Source organism: Belonocnema kinseyi, chromosome 9, assembly GCF_010883055.1.
Source record: "Belonocnema kinseyi isolate 2016_QV_RU_SX_M_011 chromosome 9, B_treatae_v1, whole genome shotgun sequence".
Lineage (NCBI taxonomy): Eukaryota > Metazoa > Arthropoda > Insecta > Hymenoptera > Cynipidae > Belonocnema > Belonocnema kinseyi.
Genome location: NC_046665.1, coordinates 5,996,448 through 6,017,779, shown reverse-complemented (window position 1 = coordinate 6,017,779; position 21,332 = coordinate 5,996,448). Strand labels below are relative to the sequence as shown.

The 21,332-nt window shown below is 34.8% G+C and overlaps 1 protein-coding gene across 1 annotated transcript in view; it reads left to right on the top strand.

Moving 5' to 3' along the window:
• Positions 1–20,055, top strand: part of LOC117179428 (transcription factor Dp-1) — a 175,240-nt gene extending 155,185 nt beyond the window's left edge. The window contains exons 8-10 of the mRNA XM_033371200.1: positions 2,831–2,913; positions 2,993–3,076; positions 18,910–20,055. Of these exons, the coding sequence (XP_033227091.1) occupies positions 2,831–2,913; positions 2,993–3,076; positions 18,910–19,145 (403 nt within the window). The 3' untranslated portion in view covers positions 19,146–20,055. The remainder of the gene's footprint in view (positions 1–2,830; positions 2,914–2,992; positions 3,077–18,909) is intronic.
• Positions 20,056–21,332: the final 1,277 nt, after the last annotated feature.

The following is a 21,332-nucleotide window of genomic DNA, read 5'->3' as shown; positions in this document are numbered from 1 at the left end:
AACCGGCTCTGTAACTCAATGAATTTCAATTTGTCCATTTTCTTATTAGACATTTTTCATAGTAAAAAAGTCAAGCTTTCTTTTGAGACTATTTAAAAGAAATCGTAGATGCCTAAATTGCGAAAAAAGTTAAATAAACAATTGATTTATTGAAAAAATTGCTTAAACCATTTTTTTTATAAATAATAAAATAGGATGAAAGCGTGTAAAAATCACTTTCCAAAACCCTCATAAAAATTTTAAATCGCGTAATTAGAAAGGAAGTTACAGGCGTTTGAAAGTACCCCTGCAGGCATTGGGGTTGAAAATTCAACCCCCCCTCACTTGGGGAGGGTTGGTAATCATGGTCTATAAGTTTGTGGATTAACTACTGTTGGGTAGGCAAACATATTCCCAGAATTTAGAGACAATCGAAAAACATGACTTTTTGAGTTGGGGCAGTTGAGGAATAATGCCCCATAGATATTCCTCTTTAGTATTCAAAATCATTTACTTTACAGATAATAATTTCCGCTACCGATTTTTTTCCATTTTCAAATTTTGTTTTTTATGGCAGATTTTTCTTCTCGTATGAGTATTTTGAATCTTTTTCTACATTTTTAATACTTGGCGAAGATTGGTCTCAGTGAATCTTGATAGGTTTGTGAAATACCACCTGTAAATAGTGAACTATTTCATATTTGTAAACTTGCGTTGCTTTCTAAAAACCTTAAGGATTGTATGTGCGTTCGCGAGTAATTGAAACTTTCAGGCACTTAAACAGTATCAAGGTACCGTGAAGTTTCGAGTTCTAAAATGATTTTTGATCAAAAATGTGGATTTTTAAAAACATTTCAGCTTAACTTTGTGTTCAGCAATCTGAAAACCTCCTGGTAATGTATCTCATGAAACTGTTGATTAACACAATGTCACTTCTTCAAATTTCAAAGTTATGAACTTTTGAACACTTAAATATTCGAGTCAGCTCCAACTCGATTCGACTTTAACAAACAAAAATGGACTCGTCTCTCAGTTTCGAGCTTTGTGCACACCCGTACGATCCTGTCATTCACTATGACTTACCTGCGTTTTCTTCGCCACATGCTTTGCTGTGCTCCCGCTGTGCTTGCCTAACATAACAATTTATTGCGACATCTATCCTCCTCACTTTTCTAATTACAAGCGTCGAAAGTTGTGCTACGCGTGAGAAAGATTTGAAAATGTTTTGTGGAAAGTTTGACCACCAGGATCCACCACGTACCTCTTTTTTAGGTCACCAAGAATGTGGCAAGATTGGTCTCACTCGTCACGTAACTATAGCACCTTATTATTAGATAAAACTTAAACCCAACTTGACGTTTTTTATAGATTTTTACTGATGTCCTTCTCATTTACAATTAGTACCACTAGCGCTTCTTCCCTCCGACTATAACTCTATATATTTTCATATTTTTGCAAAATATTCCTAAATTGTTTTCAGGTTAAATATGGTATTTTCTGGTGTTGTGAAGGTTATTTTACTTGTTGCTTAAACATTACACCGACGTCATTATTAACCTATATACGCCGGGCGATTTCTGAAAATATGACATTTTCTTAAAGTTAGTTTTTATATGCTTTTTATATAGCTGAATTTGAATCTAAGAACAGTAATGTATAATCGTAAATTTGTTTTCAGAGTATTTCGACTTCGAGGATCCTCTATTTAATAGTTGCTATTTTTAGAAATTTATGCAGCGGTCATATCGATTTCACTCTTTACAGGGTCATAATTTCTTAACTGCCCTAACCTCTAAATTAAATGGGCTTAAATTAGGGCAAAGTTTAGTCTTGTTGGATGGATTGTATTTTCCACGAATACCATCTGTTTCCTTTAGTTGTAACCCTGTGTATATCAATAAAAAGTAGATCAATAATTTTTTTGTTCAAAACAGTTGATATTTTTAATAATTGTCTGGTTATTATCTGATTATTAAAATTCACATTTGAAAATTCTACACGGCCAACTCTACTTGCGGGGACTTTACAAAATAATATTTATTAAAAAAAAAGTAGTTAAAAGAATTTAAACTCAGTCTGATTTAATCTTATACAAAATAAGTTAAAAAATTTTTAAACTTTTGTTATATGATTCCTCGCAGGAAAGCTCTACACGTAATTCTGGAAAGCAGTAAAAAGCATAATTTTTAAATTCTTTTTTATATTAATGCGTGTAAAGTTTTTCTATGTGCGATAACTTGTTGAATTTAATTTTTAAACATTTAAGCACTTTCAGGTTCAAAAATGATTGTATGGTTATGCATTTATTCATTAATAACAGCTCCGGGTATATTTTTTGCCGAGAATGTCTGTTTCCAGAAATATAACTATTTTAATAGCTGTGAGCTTAATTTACAAAAGGGCAAAGATGTATTTAAAAAAAAAAACGTACAATCAATAGAAGGGCATTAACATCTCCATAGAAGCTGTGGTGTGATTTTTTTCATTAATATTAATAGACTTAAAGTTACCAAAATTGATAGTATCTGCACAAAACAAAATACACCCTTTCTATCTCGATAAATATGTTTTCTTACAAAATTTTTGGTTCATAAAATACCATCCAATAGGATTGCGCATTGTCCCAGTTCGAACCTAATATTTTTATTTCAGCAACTTAAAAGAATGCCTCTTAAATGTTACGCTACTGACTTCAGATTCGAAAAGAGCATCAATTAAAACTCCTATAAAGGTTTTACAAAAATCTAGATGATAGTTTTTTAAATTAAAAGTGTTGTTCAGAAAACTGGACGCTCGGCGTCTACGGGTTAACCTATGTTTAACTTGTAATTAAAAAAAAAATGACTTACAGAACTGAGTACCTGTTTAATTTTAACGACAAATTTGAGATTCATGACGATATTGAGGTCCTCAAACGAATGGGTCTAGCTTTTGGTAACTACAATGTTCTTAATCAGTTTTTAGAAATCAGTAAGACATGTTTTCAGATATTTAATTATATATTTGGTTTTAGGTTTGGATAAAGGAGAATGTTCAAGTGAAGATATGCAAAAGGCTAAATTAATGGTTCCTAAATCTTTGGAGAAATACGTTGAACGTAAGTATTCACGAAAACAATGGTACAAATTTAAACTTTTGATCCACAATGCAAGTTATTATGGGTTTACGATTCTATATATTTTTTAATTATCTGAAAAAGTTGCAACGTAATCGATGCTCCGAAACAATGACAGTACAAGCCCTGTAACAGCCTGCGCATGCGCTCCTTTTTCCATAGTTATGCAAAATTACCATTTTAAGCGGGATTGAAGTGTGATACTGAGGGTTTTATTTTGGCATATCAAGACAGTGTCATTTCCACTTGTCGCCACATTTTGAGTCAAGACATTCCCGATGATAGCTGCAGGGCGTGCCATGCACACTAGGGTGGAGTGAAAGAATGAAAAGTCGGCTACATTTTTATGTTAAACAATGTTTTTCGTGGTAAAGCTACCTGTATATTATGTTTGAACAAGTCTAGTATGCTGTATTTAATGTGTTGCCCAGCCCAAATCAGACCATATTATAAGCTAAGAAAGGATTTTACTTTTTTTCATTAGTAATTTCTAGTATTACATTTGTACAGCTCTCGGCTCACAGAATTCAAAGATGCAGTGACTCAGAACTCACCACGTGAAGGTGGCTGTACTCCGAGTTCCTCCCACACCATGCACCCAACCTACCACCCATTAGCATAGTGTAAGTTAACAGTTGTTAACACGGATTCTCAAAACGGTGAAATTTAAATGCCGTTGAATGGCATTGTAATCAAACACCATTTCGGTATCACGAGTACTCATAAATGTCCTGTTTAGAACCTGTATTGGTTTTTTGTATTCCAAATCGGCATTTGTGACCGCGAAGTCAATTTCACGAGTATCAAACCATATCGCTGTTCCTCCCCACAGACATGAGTGGCTGCATCCGTGACAACCTGGACGTATCGGCGTGTGTACCAACAGAGGCGGCTCAGTGGTGGAGATCCCAGTCCAAGATATCAGATCAATGTAATCAGGTGCATCAAAATCAATCTTAGGAACTCTAAAAGACCTAGGCCTAATTGTCCCATCCTGTATTTCAGACATTCTGTATTTTAAAATGCGACGTTTTGCAAGCTCTCTGACATGGGGCCTCTCGTCAGAGATCATTGCAAGCAGAAAGTTTTCTGGTTGGCAAAAAATGCCGTTTGTTTGAATCACCCTATCAACAACTTTCCTCTGCTCTTCAGGGAAAAACCGCGAGTATCGAATCAGAGATCACACATGCCTGGCACCTTTTGTGCAAAATGGGTCGCTTTTGATTAGAAACCAAACTGGGCCATATACTTTCATGACATAATTCACAAGTGATACCACCTCTGGGGATGGATTTGATATTCCTACGTTCATTCGAAAAATTCTTTTGGCTGTAGGCAGCCATCGCGAATGAGAAATATGGCCTGGATCGCGTTTGGCCAGGTCCTCGGGGTAAACTCCAATTTCGACGGTATGGATCATGTCGAGGAGGTATTATTAATCGGTAGTGAGATCAGTTAAAGTGAAGTTTTGAACGTTTGAGGAGATTGGTCGGAATTCAACTACGGGCAAAGAAGTGCACTTTGATAATTGCTGGCTGACAGGCCCCTTATAACTTGAAGGGCCAGTACTCTCGCCATCAAGTAAGTTAAATAGGTGTCTAAGAGGCAATTCATAGCAATGAAGAAGGCAAATCAGCCACTGTGATGGGCGATTTAATTTTTCCTTAATAAGACGAATAACTCCTCCCACGTGTCCTGTATTTGTATTAATAAGCTGATATATTGTTAAAGTCTATGTTGTCGGTCTTAGCCTCGAGAAATTCAGTCAGACCCGTGGAGATCAAGACGGCTTTGCTTGAAGTAGGAGTTAATATGTCCCCAGTATAATGATCCTGGCTCTCGTACAATAGTGATCTTGGACAGATCTGCGGTATTGTTTGTTTCCCTCTTCTACTAAGATAAGGGTTTTGTCTTTGCGCCCGTCAAAATACAACCCCAAAAAAGGTGTTTCAATACTCTCAGCAGAGATCTCTCTCATTTCTCTCCTCACCCTTAAACGTTCCCGCCTAACCTTATTTCTATCAATGACGTTTGTAAAATTATTCTCGGACACCAAACGAACATCCTGCAAGACAGCTGAGGCTATGGCAGCGACGGATCTGTCCGACAAGCTGTACCTATCGCTGACTAGAGTTGTTTTAGAAAGAACTAAACGATTTTGAGAGGAAGACAGTTGCTGCCCTTTTGAAGTCGATGGGGAAAAATCATCATTGTTAGTATCACTCTTGGTCGGACACACAATACTACCATGATTGCTATTCTCATCGGCTGGCAAATCTACTTCCCTGCCTCTGGAAGTACCATCTCACAACTTTGGAAGTCGGGCAGCTTCCTGTATTTTCTTAGCCTCCCTCTTTTGAAGAGCAGCTGTTGTTTCTTTGTCAAGAGTACCGATTACCATTTTTCGGACTGTTCTCTGATCAATAAGAAACGCGTGTTCTCTCTGTGGAACTTTGCTCTCTTTGGTACAAGAGCATAAAGTAAAGTTTAAACATTTGCTATGTGACTTCATGATGGTTTTATATTTTACATGATAAGCCTTTAACATTTGTACAACTCTTTTATGCGTAACATGTGATATTGATGCTTTTTCTTACACGGAAATAATCTCCTTAGCTATGTTCTCAGTAATGTCAGAAAACAAGGGTTCTTTCTTTCCCTCTTCGGGAGCTTAGTGTTGCCTTTCGAAAGCACAGCCTTCGATAACATCTTCATACGTGGGAAGTTTAAAAGAAGACGGTTCTTTTGGACCACCAAACAGAGGGCAGTTGAACGTCGAACGACTTTTAAACTTCGACGAAGTTGCCATTGCTACTATGAATAAATGCAGAGAAGCGAAGGAAATTACACCTGCCACCAGTTAGCAACACCAGATTGAACAGAAGTATGAAAGAGAAGGATACAGCAACAAGAATATGACAGAAGCGCCAAATAAAAAATTTTAGGAACAAAACGTGTACTCTAAGCCCAATATAAACAAATGAGACAGAGTACACTAGGAAGACAACGAATATCACAAATATCACAAACGAAAAAGGATGCCACCCGCTACCCTACAAAAAGCTTCGTGCTCCAGCTTTGTCCCGACAGGTTTCGACGTGCCTTAACAGAACCAAAACACGCAACGAATGAAGCCGCCGGACCGGCGCCGCGGCGTGGCAGCAAGGAGTGGGAGTGGGGAGGGGACAGCAAGGAGTGGGAAGAATGAGTTTAAGCGGCGTAGGAATAAAATGTTAGTCTTACTAAATAGACAACAAATCGTAGTTGTGAATATCTTTACCAAAATAGACTGTCGTTCTCCGAATAGTCTCCTGTCTGTTGCTCCACTGTTGCTTGTCTTGTTGTTCCACTATTGCCAGGCACGTGTGTAACGGTCTACACATGTGTTTTTAATCACAAAAAACATCGTTTAGCATCAAAATGTACTTATACATGTAATTTATAAATTTTATTAACATTTAACATTTTTTAGCAAAAAATGCAATTTTTCGTAAAATTACACATTTTTTAGGAGTTTTCGGAAGCAGAAGATATTATTCGATCGGGCTGAAATTTTAATATGTTCTTAGGTACGTCGGTTCACAACCTTTCCGCAGTCAGCTGTTTTGAAAAGCCGACTTTTTATTTTTTCGCTCCACCCTAATGCACACCCCGAGGATTTAGCACACATACTTTCTACTTGTCCAACTCATGCGGGAACGACCTACATCTAAAGGCACAATGCGGCATTTTTAAATGGACATAACTAAAAATGTTTTATTAGATAATAGAAAAGAGAATTCACATCAAATTTTGACAAAAATTCTCAATGATGTTTTTAAAGTTTCGAGGAATTTCTTGTGTCAAATATATTTTGATTTTTACACGTTGTCATCGTTTTCATTTGTCAAATTGATAGTTGTGTATTACTCGATTAAGAATAGACTATTAAGGAATTTTAATTAATGAGCAAGTACGGAACGCAATGTGTACTGCAGTGGTTGAATTGAAAGATGAATGATGAGTTTCGACGTAAAGATGCTTCATTATAAAAATTAAGAAAAAAGTATCCACAATAAAATCGATAAGTTTTGTTTTGATGCTTTGAAACTATGTTTACATTCTTTATAAATACATTTTATTGTTGATCCTTTTTCTTAATTTTTATACCGAAGCATCTCTGCGTAACAACTCACAATTCCTCTTTTAATTAAACCACTGTAGTGAAAATTTCTTTTCGTGCTTGTTCTTAACTTATATTTTAAATAGCCTACTCTTAACCCTCCGCCGCCCTTGTGGATCACACGGGACACAGGCGATTTTTAGAGGTCGATTTTTATTGGTAAGAAAGAATTATTTAAAACAGGAAATTTTTTTTGAATATTCAAAAACAATTGAATAGTAAAATAGAGGATCTGAATAATAACTTAGAATTTTCAAATTATTTTTTTATTGCAAACTGTATTGGTGAAGGACGGGGAGACACAGGTGACCTACTCGGACGGCGGAGTTAGTAAAAATAACAAAGACGGCGTAGGTTTAACAGAGCAATACACAACATCAACCTGACACATGAAAACCATTCGAACAAAGCACAAAGCGTGGTTATGTTACCCATGTTTCTAACTTACCTGTAAAAATCAAAATGTATTTGACACAAAAATTTCCACGGCACTTTAAAAACATTGTTAAGAATTTTTTCAACATTTCAGGTGACTTCCATTTTCTATTGTCTTCAACGGCTGAAAACAATCCCATTCGAAAAACAAGACAGTGAAAATACGTATGTTTCAATAACAATGCATGATATGAATGCTAATAATATAAATTGACTAAAATGCTGGCCTGAAGAAAAGGGGGAGATAATGGGGCGATTCTCTCCGGGTTCTTTGCGTTTCGGCGAAATTAGCTAATTTTTGGATATGTTATAGTTGAAGCAATTCTGAGTAAAGTATTCGTCTGTCAAAACAGAAAAATCGTTTCACAGTAGCTTAAAAGAGTTTTGGAAGTAGTTTTTAATAATAAAATCAAACCAGATCATCGTCTAGAAACTAAGAATTAATGTCTAGCGCTCTTAGGGTTCACTACAGGCGCTTGTAAATTTCTATATATCGCAATAAATCGCAGAAGAAGACTTTCGAGATTTTAGCTTTATAGTATTATTTATATTACCTAAATTTGTTTCATGGCTTTTTACACGACATAAGGTACTGCCTCTTTGACCATACTGTCTCTCCGTGTCTGCTGACGTGCAAGTGGAGATTCTAGTTATTAATAATTAAAAATGTTAATGTTCAGATTCCGGCTTACGTTATATTGGACATTCTGCCTCTTATATAACAATAACAAAATTCTATCTTCGAGAAGTTTAAAATAAAAATCATAAAATCAGCTTCTTATACATATTTTTCGTACTATTTTCCAGATGTTAGATTCAATATACAGTAGACTCTACGACACTTCTCATTTTCGGGGCTGTAGGGGAAGCGAACAAGAAGTGTCAGATAACCCTCTCTACTGCGTCAAGTCGCGTTCAGCACAGTACGCGTAGCCGGTCGCGTATGCGTGTGCGTGAGATGATACAAGCAGTGAGGGTAAGCGAACGAAGGAGAAATCGGGAAACGAAGTGTCGTATAGTCTACTGTAGTTTCATTCATTTTTCATAAAAAACATGTAAACTTCCATATGAAAAGTGCCTTTGTGGCCGGATCTAGTTTAGAAGATATTTATGTTTTATATTTGAGGTTAGAGTGATAATATCATCCTTGCTGAATTAATTGGTACAAAAATCATTTCCGTGCATCAATTAGATGTGGGGATATTTTTGGTTTGACGACGAAAATTAAAACACGTACTATGTCTGGAATTTACTCGGACACTCTCCTCTGTTCTCAACCCCATGATATATGTAGACAAGGAGAGATGTAGTCGCTTGGGGTACCTTCTCCTTTAGTTTCTTTTTTAGAGCTTCTACCTTGTCCAGTTCATTTTGAACCATAAGAAGGAGTTATTCTTTACTCGTCTTTTTTAGGTCTATAACCTACGTCTATTAAACATAGCCGGACATAAGGGGCCTTTTGATATGGAATTCTACATATATAAAACTTCTGTTCGTAATTAATAATAGCCCACAAATTAAACTCCATTAATATTTTTAAGTATTGATAATAATAATTTTTACGTGAGCATCAGCAGACACTGAGAGACATTAAAATTAAACTCCCGAAAGTGTTATTCTACGATATATTGCAACATATTAAATTTGAAAAGTATCTGTAGGAAATGCTAAGCGCCCAAACTTCACAGTACGCACTCGACATGAATTCTTAGATTTTATAGATGATTAGCTTCATTGATTTGATCATTGAAAAATACTATCAAAACATTTTAAACTACTCAGAAACGTTTGCTTCTGTTCAAACAAAATATTGTGAATTGACCCATTATGTTTTTGTGAAGGAAGGCTTTAGTTGGAATTGCTTCAACTAAAACACATCAAAAAATTAGCTAATGCCGCTAAACCCCAAAACGTGTATATTTGGTGCAGGAAAGGTTCCGCAGAACCCTCTAGATGGTTAATCTATACGGACGTTTTTGGAATCATTGGTACCGAAAGAGACATACAAAAATTTCATGAAAGGTTTCTATAAAGGGGTAGTTCGGAAGAGAATGTCATTATTCGTAACCATGAGGGTTGTGCACTACTGTCGGAGTAACTCTTCTTTCCTTGTCGTATCGAAAGTTTCGGAATGGAATTGAAACCATTTGAATTTTCTTTATTCAAAATGAATCCGAATCGAAAAACCGTGGTCCTCAGAAAACGCCCGCTTGTTTAAGCCACGCCCTTACGGCTTGCCAAGAAAGATATTTGAAACGCATTGACGGCTATTTTTAACGACGTCTCGTTCACTTAATGAATCTTTAGCTAGTGAAAGGTGAACACACTTATCGAAAAAGGCGCTGCCTGGAGAAGACCATTACGAACAAAGCTTCCATTCCTTCTAAACCTTTTTCATTCCGAATTAATTCCAATTGATATCACATTTGTCTAAACAAAGTTTTCATTTCGCCTAAATCCGTTGTCCTTCCACGTCATTCCGAATCAAGAAACGAAACATATTTTCTTCATAATAGTAAGTGTCAGTCAGATTTCATCGGATTGATTTTGTTTCGTAAAGATTGAAATTAGTCTAATTGCAAGAGAATGGTTTTGTTGTCACAAAAGTCGGTTTCAGTTTGATTGGATCGGATTGAACTATTTTCGTGGACGAAGGATTGATTTAGAATTATGTAGATATAGCTATCGTATTTAAAATGTTTTGAGACTGATTATATTTCACTGATTCAAACAGATTATTTGTTATTCCGTTTTAATACGAAAATTGCCTATCAAATTTTCTGTTACGAGGTTTATTTTTATATCCATTGAGAATTTTAATTGAGTCGACTTGAATCTTTTCCTAACAGATCTCCTAACATTAGATAACAACCAAATCTTATCAACATTGCTACCTCATGGTTAGCAGCTTTAACTTCTTAAGGGTATGTGATACTTACAGTTTCCCCGGCTTTTTTCCACAAAAATGAAAATTTTTAAAAAGTGAATTCGGAGATGCTATAAAATATCATAACGGACGTCCCCGGACTCTTTTTTGAGGGATAATAACAAAAAAATTTATTGTGCTAAATAAAAATTTTGTGCATATGCATTATTTTGAGGTTACGTCGTTTTCCATCTCTGCCTTTTCGATAATCTGGAAATTATTTATGAAATAAGCTTTTTTGATTGCCTGCAAAGAAGGTTAGTCCCGGGTGATTAGTTCCTATGTTTATTTGTAAGTCCAAAGTTTTCGGCCAAAAATATTTTGTAGTTTGGAAGTAACGCTCGGATGAATTGTAACACACATAACCTCGAAATATACACGCAGGTTGTTAGCAATATCAAAAAATTTTTATTAAAAAAAAACACAAAAAAAGTGTGTGGGGACGTCCGTTAGCATGTTCGCCATCATTTCCCAGATTTTAAAGGCAACATATTTCTTATCCTAGAAAAAAAGCCGGGGGAAACTAAAACTGGGAAAATCGACAATTTTCTAAGTATCACATGCCCTTAAGTGTGTGATGTCATGTTCTTAATAAGGGTGCGAAGCACTAGACCATGACGGCGAATCATCTTCTAGATGCTTTCTAATCAACCACACACTGAATACAGGTAGCATGCTGTCTTTCATAACCTATTTGCGTTCTGAGTCGATGCATGTTCTTTTTAGTCTTATAATCCACAGATGGATTCTTCTCCCAGTTATCATCAACCAAAGCTTTCTTCCACCATGAAGAGCTTTAATCACTTTAGCCACATAGCAAAACCTCTTACCTCTGTGTGATTCTCGCACCATAGAGCATGCAACCGTACCATACAATCTCTACGCCCATCGTAGCAGTAATGTGACCATGTTGTTGCCTGTCCGTCGTATTGATTCAATCCATGGTAGCTCCATCAACTTTCGACTGATTCTTACGATTTTCGTTTTCAAAGTTCATTAAAAAATTTAAAATAATTATGTGTTTAGATAATGCTTAAATAATATTCTATGTTTTGCAGTAAGATAATTAGGAATGCGACGATTCATCGCGTTATTGATTACAAATTGTACTTCGCTATTTTTCAGTACCCAATTAGTAGGATTGTCCATTTTTGCCATAGTCGAACGAAAAAACCTATTGACAAGTTCTACTTGTCCGTTACTTCGCGGTGTTGCCAAAGCTTCCCGAATGTGTTGAATTTCTAAATTTGATACAAAATCGTCAAACTCCTTTGACGAAAAGCAAGAACCTCTGTCAGATATAATTTTTGTAAGCGCGCCATAATGAATGTAACCAGCGCCCATCGTTTGATTCGCGAGTTTATTTCTTTCTTATCTAAGGTTATTTTAAGCGCGTTACAATCAGTGTCAATTATAAAAGGAATCTCTAACAAATATACTCTAAATCTTTCTAGCACATTCACAATAACTAGTGTTTCCAATTCATAATTGTGATAGCGGACCTTTCAGAGACCATATTACAAATAATATTAACTAAATGAAAAATTATTAAAAATACTGAAAACAAATTTTTTAAAGATTCTCCTTTTCTATAACCTTTGTGCAAAACATTTTTTCTATTGACACCTGGGTATTCTTTAGTCTAGTTAAAATGAAAAATTATTTGTAAAAACATACTCTGTAATATCCAAACCAAGATTTCAATATGAACTGGAGCCATGAAAAAAAAGTTTACATACTTATGTTACTAAATCAATGTTTCAACCCATAATTATCCCATCGTGAGTGGAAATATGGGTCAAACTTTGATTAATAATAACTTTAAAGGATATTTTTTATCTAAAAGCCATTTTTAGGATATCTACAGAATATGCTTTAAGAACATTTATATATGGCCAAACCGCAATCTGAAAAACAAACGAATTTTGAGTCATAGTTACTCCGTTTGTAGGTAATAACATCATTTTTTTGTTTTTGTAAAACTACGAATGTGCACTTATGAATAATGAATGAAACAAAGCTTCTCTCTTTTTATTCGTTCAAACAACTGAAAAATAAATACAAATTCTTATTGAACGTTGGGTATATTCAAAGACGTATATTTTTCATGACAATTATAGTTTTCATAGAAATTATAGTTTTTAAAGGTATAGTTCTCTGAACACTTGTGTTATCATCTTATGAATACGTGTTCTCTCGGTGAGATCCAAAGATCGAGTGATTGTTCAAATGGCCGCTAAGGTCTTGTTCAAATTTTTAATTATATCAAGTGACCTCTAAAGTCAGTTAAAATTGGATTTCTATCAAGGGTAGTATCATTTCTTTCCAGTACCAATGGGTTTATGAGTGCAATGTTTAATTGAAATAAAAGTAAAATTAAAGTTTAAAAAGAATCAAATAGTGCTTTGAAATTCTTGGCAATGTCGCTTTCGCTATCTCTTTTGCTCTTATGCTTACTGCTTCGTGCTCACTCAGACTCGTTGCCTGTATCATTACAGCAGCGAGCGAGCCATGAGCGTTGCCATGATTCTCGAATACAAGAGCCCAATTTCGTGAATTCGCCAATTTAATCTCGGATAACTTTTCTCCTGCCGAATAACATTTTTGAAACTTCGCCTACTATATCTCAAAGTCATACTTTACAATATATTTGATTTTTACGTCGATCCTATTACATCGAATAATTTTTTTTGAGGGAAAGGAACAAAAATCCACGTGCTGCCATAATAGCCCATGTGTTTCTACTTTACTTTGAAAACTCATTACTCGACATCCAGCGACATGAATTTTTTAGAATTCGATAAGGTGGCGTAAGGCACCATAAACTACATGTATATTAATTTTTATCCAATTCTGATCTTTTGGCTCTCGCTGCAGTTAACCTTAAAAACCAAATAAAATTCCCAATAATAAATTGTACGGCTGACAAAGTAAAAACCAAAGACTCAACCATTAACCATTAAATCACAAATTGAGTCTGAGAAAGATGATAATAAAAGTGATATCTGTAGACTTGATAAAAGCATGTATTCTCTTCAAGAAAAAGAAAATTCTGTTAAATCAACAAGCGATAATAAAATACCTGATTCGCTTGACAAACCATTATTTTCTCCCGATGAGGATATTACTTTATGTTTCGACAAATACGCGAAATCGAACGCCGAGTATAAGACTAGGTTTTTTGACCTAATTTCCTCTTGACGCGATATCTCTGGTCACCAACCAGTTCAGAAAGACTTGTGCAAGAATAAATAAAAACTAATTCATGAAAAATCACACCTTCGTCGCAACTTATCCGTTTCAAAATTAGGTCAAAAGCGGTCACGCGGACAACAAATATTTAAAAAATATATCAAGAAATATTACCACCGAAAACGTACCATTTCTAATGGCTCACAGAAAAGAAGTGACTAAGGACATTGCTTGCAAGGTGTAATACGTCCTCAGGACAGCAATTGCCTGCCAGAATAGACGTTTCAACCTCGGCTACGGTTAAATTATCGCACGCAAAATAACAGCCCTTAAATGTGATAACTAATCACAACAACAAAAAATTATAAAATAGATTCTAAAGTACTCTAGGATCAAAAAAATTGTTTTCTTTCATTCTCTGTTTACCTTTTATTATTTGTTCTAGAAATAAAAACCTTTCTTTAATACTATTATGTAAGTAAAAATGTAAAAGTGATTACTTATCACACAAAAACAAAAGAAAATTTCAGAAAACGAATTATGTGATAAGACAAAAAAAAAGTTAATCTACTTTCCTAAAATAAGTTGAATGCGAAATCGCTGCTTTAAAAAAAATTTGACAATCAAAACTTGACGCACTTAACAAACCCAGTTTAAGTCACATTTTAAAAAAGGGGCAGATGTGGAGTTTCATCTCTGAGGAACGTAGCGTGTCACAAATCGATAAGATGGCGATAGATTTTATCAACATAGTAAGTAGTATGCGGTAAACTCTCTTAAAAACACCACCGGCAGTGGAGCGCACAGGTAGCCCAGGTAGCACCGGAGTGGGGACCTACCTGACTTCCAGAGTGGTAACCCATTAAATACCCGCTCCCGACAAGAAAGCTCGTTCTTTCTTGCGATGCTTTCGAAGAACCCAGAGCTCTAGGAGGACTGCGGTTCTCTCCTATTAGCAACTCTGCTAGGTTTTCTAATCTACATATGTGGTGGCATAAGCTATTTATTTCAGGTAGATAGAAAGGAAGTATAGTCTACTTGAATCTCACTCTCAAGATTGCACTTTGCGCGTCAGCGTGTACCTTGCCCGGCCGGGTCTCAGGTGCATATATTTTATTATCGATTTTCTCTTCGTACGCGTACACCAGCTGTGTGATCCAGCGCGTCATGTCATGTTTACTTCTTGGTATTTCTTGCTCGATTCCAAGTAATGAGTCGACATTTCGTAGTAAGAAATATAAATCTTTAAATCCATTGATATTAGATTTGAATGCCTATGAATGAAATCTTCGTTATCTTGGATGTTTCTGTCCTTTCTTAACATGAGTAAGGCTCATTAAGAAAAATAGTTTTCTTTTCTTTTGATAATTCTCGAGAACTGTAAATTTTATCATAGATATACAGTATTAAAATCCAGTGCTCCAAACCAGAATGATTTTTGGTTTATAGTTTCATTTAAAATATCTTTTTTTTAGAACAGATACCCATCCAATAAATAAAATTAAATAAAGAAAGCTGTCTTATCTCATTACGATATTTTGTATTCATTCATTTAAAATAGAGTCAAGTAGGGAAAAGGTGATTCTGCTAAGCAGAATCACCCATTGTGTCACGGCTCATAATTAATGATGACAAATTGTGATTTTCTAATATCTCATTAGACATTGGGTTTAAACCCAGGATCACTCTACTGAATGATCCCCGTGGTTCAATACAACTTTCTCACTGATTAAATAATGTATATGAAGTCGCTACCAGAATGATAATGCTTCAGTTTACTCGGCTTTATTAGAACATGCAAATTAAATCTTAATCCATGTCTCAATCCCAAATTGAATTAGAATGGATTCGAGGCCGACTTATCAATCCTTCTTCATACATGTATCATTATAAAATGTCGTCGGTTTCTGATGCCTGTTTGTCTGTATACATATCTGTATGTATGGTTACCTGAATGTTGTAGCCAAGCTAATTTTTGTAGGATTTTCCCAATCGAGTCAGCCTTTTATACACATCTTAAAGTTCCCAAAATGAAGGTTCAATTCGTTAAGCAGATATTTCCAACCAAAATTAAACAACTTAAAGTTACTTTTAGAATGCTTTTCCGTGAAAACAACTGGCCCCCTAACAGCCAGGCGGTATATAACCACCCTTCCAAATAGGCAATTTTTTATGAGTATAGCGACATTTTATACCACGACAAAAAATACAAGTAGATTTTTCTGTGTTTTTGATTGAAAATGATGATTGAAAGTTATTGAAAAAATCAATTTGAAATTCTAACGCAACGAACGATTATCGTGGATATTTTTTTCTTTTCGAAGCTCAAATCCGTATTCGAGGCGGAACATCCCTACGAAACGTCAACTTTTCGATAAATATGGAAGATTCTTTAAATATTGTATCTCCAAAGCAGCCGTAAAAAATAAACAGAAACATGGTTACTATAGTTTTCTGGTTCCAATAATACAATGGTTCCGCAGTTTTGAAAATGAAGCAAATTAAAGCTACCGAAGAGTTAAAGAAAGCAATATCAAAAACATGAAAGTTTTGAGAAACGTAAGATTCAACAATAATGTCATATTTCTTTAATAATGAGAGAGAGAACGAGAGATGCGCAGCGTGTACCTTTGCGTAAGTATACCACAGAATGGAAGGGAGAGTAGTGGAGTGGGGATAGAAGTTATTCTGGATTCCTTTATCTTTCATTCTGATACTTCTCTTCCAAACAGCAGTATACAATATATATAGGCATATATAGCATACTTATGAAGACTCGCTCGCTCGTACGTACGTAGACGTGATTAAGTGAAAACAAAATAATTTGAATCTAAAAGTTGCTGTATTTTTGTGATTATTTAATCAAGATGACTAATACTGATTGTTAAATTAGTGCATACAAGATTAGGCAGTAAAAAAATAATTCATCTGAAATAAGAAAAAGAAGCTCACGTTATCTGCCTACGAGCACGTAAAGTGCCGCGACGAGTGGCACGTAAAGTAACAGCAAGGAGGAAGAAGTGAATGAGAAGTTAAGAAAAGTGAAAGAAGAATTCATTTTAAACCTAAGTTTAACTACGATGTGGGTTTTGGACTTCTAACGTTACCCCACGCATGTGTTTATGCGGTACAATCAAGCGCCATTTTCCAGAAAAAGAGCTCTTATTCTACCTATTTCAGATAAAGTATCATATGCATTGCGGCAGTAAATAGGTAGCCTAGGTACATAATCTACTATTAAATAACAAAAAATTTTAAACCACGTTTTTTTTATTGACTGAATAAAAAATAAATTTTAATTGAACTAAAAAGTATAAAATACATATTTCATCCTAGTCAAATGCAGTTTTATAACCCCATGAAAATTCATAATCTCATAAACGTTGCTAGAAAAATTATTCCCCATGAATGTATTTTCCTACTGGGAAAAAAGTCCTAATAAAACAGCCAACTCATGAAGCTGTACAAACGGTTCTCCAGAATTGCTGTATATCACTTTCTTGTGAACAGTTACGAAATCAGTACATTTTTTTCTCTTGCTCAAATAAATCGATTTTTATATATAGATTTTTTATCACAACAACATTTGTTACTAACTTCAGATTTACAAAAATTGAGTTTTTCTACAAAAAGGAATAGGTATAACGAGTGCGAAAATCACAGGATATTTATATCATATTACAATAAATCTATAAAAGAATCCCAAAAAAATCGAAGGTTGCCTTTTTGAGAAATCTGATTTAAGTTTTTTTTTCGAAAAATTACGCCATTTTGGTAGTTTTTAACTTTTAAATTTTATTTGTGGATTTTAAAAGAGTTTAGTTTTCCCTAGAAGGTCCTGCAAAGAAAATTAAATTATGTCAATTGGTTCCCAAGATGCAACCTTTAAAAAAATCATCGGAGTTATAGGAGTGATAATTTGTATAAAGTTGTGAAAAATTATTGAAAAACATAAAAAATGTATCTAATTAAAAAATAATTTTTCATACAGCACTAAAAGAAGGCAAAATCTATTAAATGTAAAGTAATGTCTTAAAAAATTTCGAAGTAAAATTTTACATATAACCCTTCGACTTATGTAGGGGTTTTCCTGACTAATGATTAATAATCTAGCCCCGCCCTAACAACGCTTATGAATTGAAACCTGTCCTAATTCACCAGAAAAAACTCTGTGAATATTTGTCAATCTTATAAATGGGAACATTAACAATTTTGAAAAATACTAGAAGCTTATACGCTTATGATTTTTTGAACGGATCTCTCAGATAACTTTTTATTCTAACATCCCCTTAAAAACGCACGCAGTTAGATTCGTTTCTCTAAAGGTGGAAAAATTGGTGGAATATTTATCTGTCTTATTTTCAGGGAAACAGGACCATATTAGAAAATAATCGAACGCATTACCTCTCTAATACCCGAAAATAATAATGATCTTTGACAACCTCAAAAAATCGTAGAGGCAACCAGTTCGATTATTTTGGAAAATGGTCATCTTTCCCTGAGAAGAAGATGGATAAAAATTATCCCAATTTTTCTACCTTTATAGAAACGAATTTGAATATGCAATATTTAAGTTATTTTGTATAATAACCGGACGTGTTGACGATCCACAGGGACTTTCCGCTTCGAATATGGATTTGAGCTTCTAAGGCAAAAAAATTGCCCCCCGATAATCATTCGTTGTGCTAGCATTACGAATTGATTTTTTCTAGCGTGTTTTCTAGGTTACATTGCCCCCTAAATGAGGTTTAATGGTTAGTTGAAGCATTCAGTGAGCATTAACTGAATGTAGTAAATTCAGCGAGCACTGACTCAAATTAGTGCGCTAAGGTCATTTCGATGCTAGTCAGTACAGTTAAAAATAGATTCCCGCTTTGTGTCTTTGTTTTTGTTATTAATGGGTCCATTTTTGCCAGCCGGTTTTTAAACAATATTAATCAGTATTCACCTTCTTTTAACTTCGAGCGAGTACACTTTAGATTTAATGTCCTACATTTATCTGGAAGGCACTTATTTTAATATTAAAGTTTGATTAATACATTTTATTCTGCTTGTTCTGTTAAGAGTAAATAAATTCTAATAAATTTTATGTTTCAACAGAGATGGCATCCGGAGATCTTGATCAATTTATCCCCGTAACAATTCCCGGTCCAAGTACTTCAATGGATGATTTTGAAGTGAAATTAGAAGGTGCCTCACGACCACCTTCATCTTCTCAAACTTCGCTCTCTGAAGATCCATTATCACCGCCATCACAGTACTGCTCAGAAGAAGAAGATGAGGACGATGAGAGCGGGCAAGAAGAACAAGCTGACAGTGATCTTGAAATCAACTAGCACTTCTATCGATTCCCACAAAGGCTAACCCAAGATTTATTTGTTCTGTGTATAAAGTTCTGCTGTTCAGAAATCGCTGAATCTTTGAATCTCCAAACGTTGCTTAGTGTGACTAAATCTTATTTATCTGTTGAATCAAATTTTAGCAAGGGATATCTTTTGAATTAATTTCACATAGTATTGATGATTTTATCACATAAATATATGTTCATGAATTAACGATTTCCCTGATCGCTTACTGTAGATTCGCCGTTTGCCGAAGTGGAGGTTCTGGTTTCACGTACAGTCGGTATGATTTTTTGTCTAGATCATGATGATTCGCCAGGGGCCAAACAAATCTTACAAAATCGCAGTTCATTCAAAATGATTAAAAATGGGGCGGCTTAAATATTGTTTATAAAGTATTTAACGTTTAAGATATGAGAGATCCGCATGGCTGCATCTTATGTGCAGAATTACTCTTAGTATCATCATTACTGATTATGAAACTGGATGCTATTTCAATCGCATCCCAGATTTATATGATTAGTAATAATGTAAGATAATCTTACGATATCGCATATGACACACATGTATAAAATATAACTTCTGCTATCGATTTTCATATGGATAATTATAAAAAATATGTAGGTGGTACGTAACAGATACTACTATGAAACATAAAAACACACAAACAAATGTGCGTGTGTGTGTTTATATGTATGTATATACCGGAATTATGTCGATAGCGGGCGTCATTTTCTGGAAAGGCAACTACTCCCGACAAAATTGCGCGCTTGTCTGTAAAACAAAATTTTTCATTATATATTCATTTTCTTTGATGGAGGTAGTTTTTTAACCAATTTTTTATTATACATATATGTCTATATGTGTCAGTCTGGAATTATAAATAAATTGTCATACCATGACAGATCTTTTTTTAGTTTTTTCTTTTGAGGGCAGTATATTTTTCACCTATTTTTTCAGACGAAATATTGCATTTCGTAAAATGCTCAATTGAATGAATTTTATAATAAGACAGTGTAATAACATGGAGATGTTGTGAATTTGTTTGATTACCATTAAGTGCGAAATATGCTAAACTGATTTTTAAACTTATTCGTTTTGTTTATCATAGTGGTTGATGAACCTGCCAGAGCACCCTCTGATGCTCCTGGCAACAGTAGCAGAAGCGCCGCCTTGTTAGACCTTGATCTTTATTTTGAGAGAAAAAAATGGGAATATATATATATATATAGACTACCGGTCAAACCTTTGGGTTCACGTCTTTTTTGACAATTGATTAATTTCTCTTAATTTTAATTATGTCAAAGCTAAAATTTTGGCTCCTTAAAGGTTTAAATGCTCTCAAAATTCTGTATAAAATGAACTCAGGATGAAGTCTATTTGTCTGTTTTTCGAGTAGATATTGCGAAAATGGTGTAAATTTCAATGTTCTCTTAAATATGTAATAACTTCCGTAATAACTAATATTTTTTAATTTACCTAGACTCATTTTAAAGCTATTTTTCCACAGTATCGAAACATCTTATTAGTATAAAACAACTTCAAGTTTTTGCTCTGTCATAATATTTTTTTTAGATTTACGGTCATGACGCTTTTGTGATACTGTGGAAAAATAGTTTAGTTCTCACACTTTAATGAGAAATTCTGTTAAATTTATAATCATAAGCTGTTGTGATAATGTGGAAAATAGCTTTAAAACGAGTCTAGGTAAATTAAAAAATATTAATTATTACGGAATATTTGTGTGTGTCTGTCTGTGTGTGTGTGTTACGTGCGCCGAAGAAAGGCGGTTACTCTAAAAAAATCTAAATCGAGGTTTGTACACCCTGCGATAGTTTCTCAGTTGCTCTTTTTAATAAAACCATTGAAAACAATGTCTGAGCGTTATTATTGGAATAATTGAGTTGTTAGGTACCCGCGAAATCGGGCTTTCGCTGGAGAGCTCGACATCCCGTGAAACAACTCCCACCACTCACCAATCCATCACCGCGGCTCATCTATACCTCGTCCGTGAGCCACGTCTACGACCTATCTGTTTCCGTGGGAATGGAGTGATAAACACAAGAGGGAAGATTTCGTGATCGTTCCCTCTCCTAAAAGTCGCGTCTATCAGGTCGACTTCGACCGTTCGCCCTAAAAAATCTCACTTTTGAGAGTAAACACCCTTTCTTCGGCGCACGT